Source organism: Oncorhynchus keta, chromosome 32 (assembly GCF_023373465.1).
Source record: "Oncorhynchus keta strain PuntledgeMale-10-30-2019 chromosome 32, Oket_V2, whole genome shotgun sequence".
In the NCBI taxonomy this organism is placed as follows: domain Eukaryota; kingdom Metazoa; phylum Chordata; class Actinopteri; order Salmoniformes; family Salmonidae; genus Oncorhynchus; species Oncorhynchus keta.
The window spans coordinates 17869057-17878486 of NC_068452.1; the positions used below are offsets into that span (position 1 = coordinate 17869057).

At 45.7% G+C, this 9430-nt stretch overlaps 1 protein-coding gene across 3 annotated transcripts; it reads right to left on the reverse strand.

The window, feature by feature from the left end:
• Positions 1 to 1431: 1431 nt before the first annotated feature.
• On the reverse strand, positions 1432 to 9186 carry LOC118365190 (uncharacterized). Of its 3 annotated transcripts, XM_035747171.2 has the most exons (7): positions 8784 to 9186; positions 8552 to 8650; positions 7850 to 7909; positions 7639 to 7744; positions 7156 to 7427; positions 5954 to 6140; positions 1433 to 2260 (listed from the first exon to the last, which is right to left on the reverse strand). In XM_035747171.2, the coding sequence occupies exons 1-7, from the start codon at positions 8898 to 8900 to the stop codon at positions 2094 to 2096; spliced, it is 1008 nt and encodes a 335-aa protein (XP_035603064.1). In that variant the 5' UTR covers positions 8901 to 9186; the 3' UTR covers positions 1433 to 2093. The 3 variants fall into 3 exon arrangements, with proteins under 3 accessions (XP_035603065.1, XP_035603067.1, XP_035603064.1); XM_035747172.2 differs by lacking the exon at positions 8552 to 8650 and having other exon boundaries at positions 1432 to 2260; XM_035747174.2 differs by lacking the exons at positions 8552 to 8650; positions 8784 to 9186 and adding an exon at positions 8176 to 8545 and having other exon boundaries at positions 1432 to 2260.
• Between the last annotated feature and the right edge of the window lie 244 nt (positions 9187 to 9430).

Consider the following 9430-nt stretch of genomic DNA (forward strand, 5'->3'; position numbering starts at 1 on the left):
ATACACGTCTAATCTGCGTTTCCCTCCCTGCTGTTTCTGACCCAGTTCAGGGAGGGAGCCATGGTGAGGTTATACATCTATCTATGTCCCCCACGGTTTAGAGAAGAGAGGCCTGAAGGGGCCACAGTTATCTAGGCCCGGTCGTTACGCCACACCTTAGGAGAAACCTCTGATTCCTTTAATTGAGAGGACTATATCTTGATGTTAGATGGTCTCAAAAATCTCCTGAAAGAGAAGATCTCTGGATCACAAATGAATAGGTATAGTGTCACAGAGCAATGTATTTGGGTAGAATAATATATATTTTTCAAGATGTAAGGCAACATCTTCGATGAGTTGCTGAGAAAATGACAGGGACACATTTCACTCATGAATATTGCAGGACAGAGACACAGTGGCAAAACAAGGCAGATGCTCATAACACAGGAATTCAATCTACAGAGAGGGGTTCGACACACACACACACACACACACACTTTCATACTCTTCACATATGCTGCTGCTACCCTGTTTATCTACCCTGATTGCCTAGTCACTTTTACCCCTATGTACATATTACCTCAATTACCTCAACTACCTCCTACCCCCTGCACATTGACTCGGTACCATGCTCCTCATATACAGCCCCGTTGTTGTTAATTTATTGTGTTACCAAATCAGATTTCTTTTTTTGGGGGGGGGGGCTCGTAAGTAAGCATTTCCCGGTAAAGTCTACGCCTGTTGTATTCGGTGCATGTGACAAATATCCTTCGATGGTTGAGATAACCGATTGTCCAAAAAGAGTCACTCCCTTGTCCCACCCAGGTCTAAATCAACCCTGGTCGATACTCAAACCATCGTCGCACATTTACTGTATCTGTGGTGTTATTGACACCCAAAATGATTAGCTTCATGCAGCACAGATAATGATGGAGCAGATCTGTGGGGTACATACGTCTGTCTGAGTGTGTGTGGGTGTGGGATAAGAGAGATAGGACAGGGTTGTATTGATTATGGAGCATATGTGGTTCCCACGCCATCCTTTGTTCCCGGTGGGAGCCTCTCCGCTGTGGGTCTTTTGTGAGGAGCACAGCTGGTGAGTGAGGAAGAGGCTGGGTTCCTCTGAGGACCCGGGGGAAACTCCTTTTCATCCTGGGGCTTCAGGAAGAACACAGGTCCTTTAGAAAGACAGCTGAATCTTGTGGCCAATATCTGGTAAAGTTATTGGTCTCCAGTTGCATTGGCATAATTATTAGGTAATAATTAGGGGTTCATTTTGATGCAGCATGCAACGTAAAGAGTAATCATTAGAAAAGGGTGGGTTGGATCTCTTAATTTTAAAATAATTGAAATGTAATGTTTTACAAGATACCATTTTGAAAATGTCTCGAGGGTATTGCTGCTATGATAACATGACGTGTAAGTATCAGTTCTAGTTGATTTTTTTCTTTTAAAAAGGACAATGATGCTTTTGGGGGGAAAAAAAGTCATTTTTTATTTTTTATAATTAATTCAATACTAAGGCTAGGTTCATTTCACGAGGTCAATGACAATACTGTAAATCAAACTGAAGTGACACAGAGTGCCGCGCAGCTTCGCTGACAGCTATGTTGTTCGGGGCTTCTGTTACGACTTCTCTATGGAGCACCGACTGACTGCTACCTCTTTCACAGAAACAAGAGTACTAAACTTGGTAACAAATCACTTGCCATCTACTAGGCCTACTACTGCTGGCTGGCTAGCTGACTGAGGCTTGCGAACGATGCCAGAGGACAGAGGAAGAATAAGCTACAGTATCATCTTACTTCACCTGAGCAGTAACTAGTCTTGATCAGACTGGAGTCCATAACACTTCCCCTGGAATGATCACGTTGTCAGACAAATAGACTCCTCCCTCACTAGCCTATTTCTCTCCCAGCCCAGAGACGTGGCTGGGAATGGACAGACAAACAGATAGACTAGACTGGTGTTGATAAGGCTGCTCCATTTTGGTTCCCTCTCACAGCAGTTTTTACGTGAGTCTCCCTCCCATAATTGCACTTTAACCTGGACAGAGGCAGGGCACTTCACTCCCTGGGTGGAACAGGGGGTGGGGTTTGGCGTGGCCACACCGCTTAGGTGTAGAAAGTAGTCTCTGCCCCCTCAGCCCCGGCCTCGGGCTCCACCTTCACGGCCAGATGAGGCTTCTTGCGGAGCCGCTTGGCTTCGTTCTGCAGCTTCTGGCGGATGTAGCCCTTGATCTCCGAGTCCGTCTTCCCTGGGAAGTAGTGCTGCACCGCCCCTGTGGGTGAGAGGTCAAAGATCAGAAACCTATAGAGATGTAAAGTTATCATTACTTTGGAAATAACCCATTTTTGCATGGACATTGCCATTGAGGGGTTCCAGCATTTTAAAGGTGTCAACTGGGTGGGGATTCCTATGAGTTGGGAGCGATCAGCCAATGATCAGAGCATTGTCAAATCAAATAAAATTGCATTTGTCACATGCGCCGAATAAAAGAATGAAGAGGCGACTCTGGGATGCTGACCTTCTAGACAGAGTTGCAAAGAAAAAGCCATATCTCAGACTGGCCAATAAAAATGAAAAATGAAGATGGGCAAAAGAACACAGACACTGGACAGAGAAACTCTGCCTAGAAGGCCAGCATCCCAGAGTCGCCTCTTGACTGTTGACGTTGAGACTGGTGTTTTTCTGGTACTACTTAATGAGGCTGCCAGTTGAGGACTTGTGAGGCATCTGTTTCTCAAACTAGACACTCCTCTTGCTCAGTTGTGCACCGGGGCCTCCCACTCCTCTTTCTATTCTGGTTAGAGACAGTTTGCGCTGTTCTGTGAAGGGAGTAGTACACAGCGTTGTATGAGATCTTCAGTTTCTTGGCAATTTCTCGCATGAAATAGCCTTCATTTCTCAGAATAGAGTTTCAGACGAAATGCCTTTGTTTCTGGCCATTTTGAGCCTGTAATCGAACCCACAAATGCCGATGCTCCAGATACTCAACTAGTCTAAAGTAGGCCAGTTTATTGCTTCTTTAATCAGAACAACAGTTGTCAGCTGTGCTAACATAATTACAAAAGGGATTCATAATGATCAATCAGCCTTTTAAAATGATCGACTTGGATTAGCTAACACAACGTGCCATTGGTACAGTGATGGTTGCTGATAATGGGCCTCTGTACGCCTATGTAGATATTCCATTAAGCTACAATAGTCATTTACAACATTAACAATGTCTACACTGTATTTCTGATCAATTTCATGTTATTTTAATGGATATTTTTTTAAATGTTCTTTTAAAAACAAGGATACAGGTTAGTCGAGGTCATTTGTAAAGTGACTATGCATAGATAATAAACAGCAAGTAGCAGCAGTGTAAAACCAGAGGGGAAGGGGGGGGTCAATGTAAATAGTCCGGGAGGCCATTTGATTAATGTGTCGGGGGGCTAGGGTCAGTTTGTTATATCTGGAGTACTTCTCCTGTCCTATTCGGTGTCCTGTGTGAATCTAAGTGTGCGTTCTCTAATTCTCTCCTTCTCTCTTTCTTTCTCTCTCTCAGAGGACCTGAGCCCTAGGACCATGCCCCAGGACTACCTGACATGATGACTCCTTGCTGTCCCCAGTCCACCTGGCCATGCTTCCAGTTTCAACTGGCCTGGGCCCTAGGACCATGTCCCAGGACTACCTGACATGAGGACTCCTTGCTGTCCCCAGTCCACCTGGCCATGCTGCTGCTCCAGTTTCAACTGTCCTGCCTTACTATTATTCAACCATGCTGGTCATTTATGAACATTTGAACATCTTGGCCACGTTCTGTTATAATCTCCACCCGGCACAGCCAGAAGAGGACTGGCCACATATGCATTCTCTCTTTCTTTCTCTCTCTCGGAGGACCTGAGCCCTAACCGTGCCCCAGGACTACCTGACATGATGGCTCCTTGCTGTCCCCAGTCCACCTGACTGTGCTGCTGCTCCAGTTTCAACTGTTCTGCCTTATTATTATTCGACCATGCTGGTCATTTATGAACATTTGAACATCTTGGTCATGTTCTGTTATAATCTCTACCCGGCACAGCCAGAAGAGGACTGGCCACCCCACATAGCCCGGTTCCTCTCTAGGTTTCTTCCTAGGTTTTGGCCTTTCTAGGGAGTTTTTCCTAGCCACCGTGCTTTTACACCTGCATTGTTTGCTGTTTGGGGTTTTAGGCTGGGTTTCTGTACAGCACTTTGAGATATCAGCTGATGTACGAAGGGCTATATAAATAAATTTGATTTGATTTGATTAACTGTTCAGTTGTCTTATGGCTTGGGGGTAGAAGCTGTTAAGGAGCCTTTTGGTCCTAGACTTGGTGCTCCGGTACCGCTTTCCGTGCGGTAGTAGAGAGAACAGTCTATGACTTGGGTGACTGGAGTCTTTGACCGTTTTATGGGCCTTCCTCAGACACCATCTAGTATATAGGTCCTGGATGTCAGGAAGCTTGGCCCCAGTGAAGTACTGGGCCGTACGCAATACCCTCTGTAGCGCCTTACGGTCGGATCCCGAGCAGTTGCCATGCCAGGCGGTGATGCAACCGGTCAGGATACTCTCGATGGTGCAGATGTAGAACTTTTTGAGGATCTGGGGACTGATGCCAAATCTTTTCATTCTCCTGAGGGGGAAAAGGTGTTCCGTACCCTCTTCACAACTGTCTTGGTGTGTTTGGACCATGATAGTTTGGTTCGTTGGTGATGTGGGCACCAAGGAACTTGAAACTCTCGACCCGCTCCACTTCAGCCTCATCGATGTTAATGGGGGCCTGTTTGGCCCGCCTTTACCTACAGTCCACAATCAGCTCCTTTGTCTTGCTCACATTGAGGGAGAGGTTGTTGTCCTGGCACCCACTGCCAGTTCTCTGACCTCCTCCCTATCGTTGTCGGTGATCACTGTTGTGTCGTCAGCTAACTTAGTGATGTTGTTGGAGTCCTGCTTGGCCACGCAGTCGTGGGTGAACAGGGAAAACAGGAGGGGACTAAGCATGCACCTCTGAGGGTCCCCGTGTTGAGGATCAGCGTGGCAGATGTGTTGTTGCCTACCCTCACCACCTGGGGGCAGCCTGTAAGGAAGTCCAGGATCCAGTTGCAGAGAGAGGTGTTCAGTCACAGGGTCCCTAGCTTAGTGATGAGCTTTGAGGGCACTATGGTGTCTTCTTCAGCTAATTGTTTAGCCTAGTTTGTAAATGGATTTAAGCTGTATCACTGCCATCTATCTAATGGGCACAATAAATGAATGATAAGATTTGGTTTAAGACTCCAGCACTGCAGGTGGCGGTAAATCACCGATATTAGCTTTACACTTTTTTTCAAGCATCAAACTCTGTAAAATGGAGAGAGCCTCAATGGCGTTGCCCATGTTGTCAGATGCCATAATGGCACAGATACAAAGCTGAGATCTCTATACATCTCTATTCCTGTACCAAGATTACTGCGGTCTATAAATGACAGTTCGAGTCTCAGGCAATGTCCAGAAGTCAAACGGAAATAACAGCACTGTTACAGCAGTCATTTAGCAGACACTCTTATCCAGATCGACTTACAGTCACCGCTTTAATAGGAAAGTATGAAGTTGACGTGAAAAGTATTTACATTGGGCGGGAAGTGTGACATGTTCAACTGCGGTACGGGGGTGTGCCTAACTGTTATGAGGGGGTGTGCCTAGCTGTTATGAGGGGGTGTGCCTAGCTGTTATGAGGGGGTGTGCCTAACTGTTATGAGGGGGTGTGCCTAGCTGTTATGAGGGGGTGTGCCTAACTGTTATGAGGGGTGTGCCTAGCTGTTATGAGGAGGTGTGCCTAACTGTTATGAGGGGGTGTGCCTAGCTGTTATGAGGGGGTGTGCCTAACTGTTATGAAGGGGTGTGCCTAGCTGTTATGAGGGGGTGTGTCTAGCTGTTATGAGGGGGTGTGTCTAGCTGTCTCAGGCTGCAGTACAGACAAGACCTTACTCAGTATTGCCTGGATCTCGTCTGCAGGCAGGGCAGGCTTGGGTTGGCCCCTCTTGTTGTTGACGATGCCGGAGATGGAGTGAGAGGCCAGGCAGTCCCTCTCATAGAGGCCCCGGAGCAGGTCGTTGGTCAGCTTCTGGGCAGTGGTCCCCGTGTTACAGCGGTCAAGCAGCTCTGCAGTGATGAACTGGAGGGCATAAACCATTAGTTTGCATCTTTAACATTGTCGTGGCCCATCCCATTTTAGAGATACAGTGGTGTCTGCAATCATTGCACCCTTGATGAGCATAAAAGACAGTATAAATAATACAGATACTGAGCTGTACTGTATGCAAATTTTCTTTGTGGAAATTATATTATTTTATACTAATACAACTGCTCAGAGAAAGAGATAGGGGTCTAAATGATTTTGCTTCCACTGTTCCCGGAGCCCTTGTTATGGTCAACGGCATCGTGAGCTTTACCCGATACCATGACATTTTAGCCCAAAACCTGGTTGCCTCTGCCAGGAGGCTGACACTTGGCCGCAAGTGGATCTTCCAGCAAGACAATAACCCCAAGCACTAATCAAAAATCCACAAATAAATGATTAATTGATCACAAAATCCACATTTTGCAATGGCCATCTCAGTCTCCGGACTTGAACCTCGTTTGAAAACCTGTGGTTTGAAGGATATTAAGAATCTGGAAAGATTCTGTATGGGGGAATGGTCTAAGATCCCTCCCAATGTGTTCTCCAATCTCATAACACATTTTTAAAAAGGCTCAGTGTCATTATCCTCACAAGGGGGTGATATGCAAGAGCAAGAGCATTGAAAACAGGGGTGTCAATCATTTTGACACCTATATTTTATTTTATTACTTGTTAAACAAAATCTCTTTCTCTGAGCAATTGTATTAGTATAAAATAATGACCTTTCCCATTTTTTTTTGCATACAACACAGCTCAGTATTCGTATAATTTATTTTATAGTCTTTTTTGCTCATCTTTATCAAGGGTGCCGATCATTATGGACCCCACTGTATACTGACATTCTGCTATAAGACCAAGACCAAAGCCCTATTCAGTTAACTTAAAAGAAAACATATCATTTTGCATATTGCATGACATCAAAAGTGACTTCTAGTACAGCTTTGAACCTCTCCCGAAAACCTTTGCTATATATTTTTGATGTCAAAGACACTTAAAAGTGTTTCATCACCTCCTGATAGAGAGGTGGTCCGTTGATCTGGGAACCCCCCTCATGAGACCCCGGAGGTTGTCCATTATGGTGGGTGTGGAGGGGCTCTAGTTTGGCCGTCCAGCACCCGTTCAGCACCCCTGGAGAGGCCAGCAGGGCCGACGTTGTCATGGCACCGCTCCTCACCAGGATCTCGGGCATGCTGGGAGATGTAGTTCTCCGGTCCGTGCCGCTCGACCACACCTCCGTCCTCTCGATCAGGGCCTCCAGGTTACGTGCCAACTTTCCACACGCTAGCATACGATAGATTGTATGGCAGTCAATAGCATGAATTCCACAAAAAATCAAGAGATTAAAGCATCCTGGGTTGCTCTTAGGCACAGATGTAGGAACAGCATACCCTCCCTGACTCCTGACCTTAATCATTAGCAGGGGAAATTAAAAACTGAACTTAGATCAGTGTCTAGGGGCAACTTCCTCCTTATTCTCCTGCCTGGCCCTCACCTGTGAGGCATCTGATTTGCTCCCTCAGGTTGTCCATCTCTCGCTGCATGCTCAGCACCATGGCAACCAGGTCAGCCTTTGAACGTGACTGTAGGCCTCCAAGACCCTTTAGAGACATTAAGAAGTCAAAAAGTCATACATAGAAAGTCTAAACCACATGCATGCACTCACACACACCCACCCACACACACACAGCCATCAGCCAGTGTACCTCTGCCATGAAGTCACCCTCCTCGATGCGTTCCACACTGGGGTTGTCTGACACTGGTATCTGTTTTGAGATAAGAAATCAGTCATATACGTTCTCACTTGTGTGTAATTGTCACAGTTTAAAAAATATATATATTATGTACAATCAGCTATGGCCGTCTATGGTGAAAAATCATAGCCAGGTTGAAACAACCGAAAGTCCCTGTGATGATGATACCATATTCTTCTTCATAAATGATTTTGTCTTGACAAAAAGTAAATAAAGTTTCATTGTCAAGCTATGATTCAGCATCCTTCCTTTATTTAGGAGTAGCAACAACATGTTACTTGTTGCTGTCTTGGCTTGTCGTTCTTTTCACCACTTCCCCTTGCCAAAGGTTTGTGCTCTCCTCCTCCTCTCCGTCATTGAGATCAATGGCTGCCCTCACCATGCCCCTCTCACAATAAGCGCCATTGGAACAAAACACAGCTGAGAGGTGAATGCTCTCTGTGTCACTACTACTTCAGCCTTGTGGTTCCAAGTTGTAACCCCTTAAGTGAGGAGGTGGGGTGCTATATTACTAACGTACAAATAGGATTTATGTCGGTCGGTCAACATGCTCATATGATGCCACCACAATGAGCAGACGCGTGCCAACCCCGAAAGATAATAGAGAAAACTTTGTCGCAAAAAAAATATGATATGATAATTGTCGACCCAAACCCTCGTTTTCAACTTCTGGAGAGCGATGTTGCATGGTGGATTCTCTTCTACGTTCTCATTCACCGGGTGTGTGTGCTTTCTTCTCTTCTGCAGTCTGTGCTGTAATAGACAGTCCGGGTAGGGTAATTAGCAACATAAATCGTGAGCGACAAATACTCGCCCTTCACGGAATGGGCAGTTATCGTTACTGTATGAAGACCAGACTACAAATAACCGTTAAACGTTTACGTACACATAGAGGCTGGCTGTGCGATGTCGTGTTGCCAAAGTCTTCGTATTTGGGGTCTTCCTCCTCCTCTTCTTCATATTCGAGGTCGAAAATGCGCTTTGCTATTGTTTTCCTTCTCATCTTTCTCCCATTATCCTTTCCCCCCACTGAAACACTGGCTGCTTCTTGAACATGCTGGTCAATACACTGTGCTCGGCTCCCCGACTTTCGCGTCAATGCTGGGTAGGCACCCGCATCAGCCGTGGTGCGGGGAACAATATTTGTTACGGTTGTCCTACTTTGTGTACTTATTGCATCTCAGTTAGTAGAACTGTGTTCAACACACTTGATTTAAAGCTGTTTTTCGGTGAAATGTACCGTGGCATGACATGGCAAGATTGGACAAAGCCTGCTCAAGATGAAAGCAGCAGTTATAGCTTTGGGCATGATCATGACTTTCAAGTACATTTACTGTTGAATTATTTCACAATTATTTGAATGGGAGGGTTTATTCGAAGGGATAAAGTACACTATGTGAATTTCAATTGCATTACTAGGCTATAGGGTACTAGGGGTAACTACCCCCCTCCGGGGTCTTTTCTGAAAGGGGTCTTTTCGAAAAAATGTAAATAAAAAGTTACCCCAGTAGAAGATTATGGGATAGGGTTTCA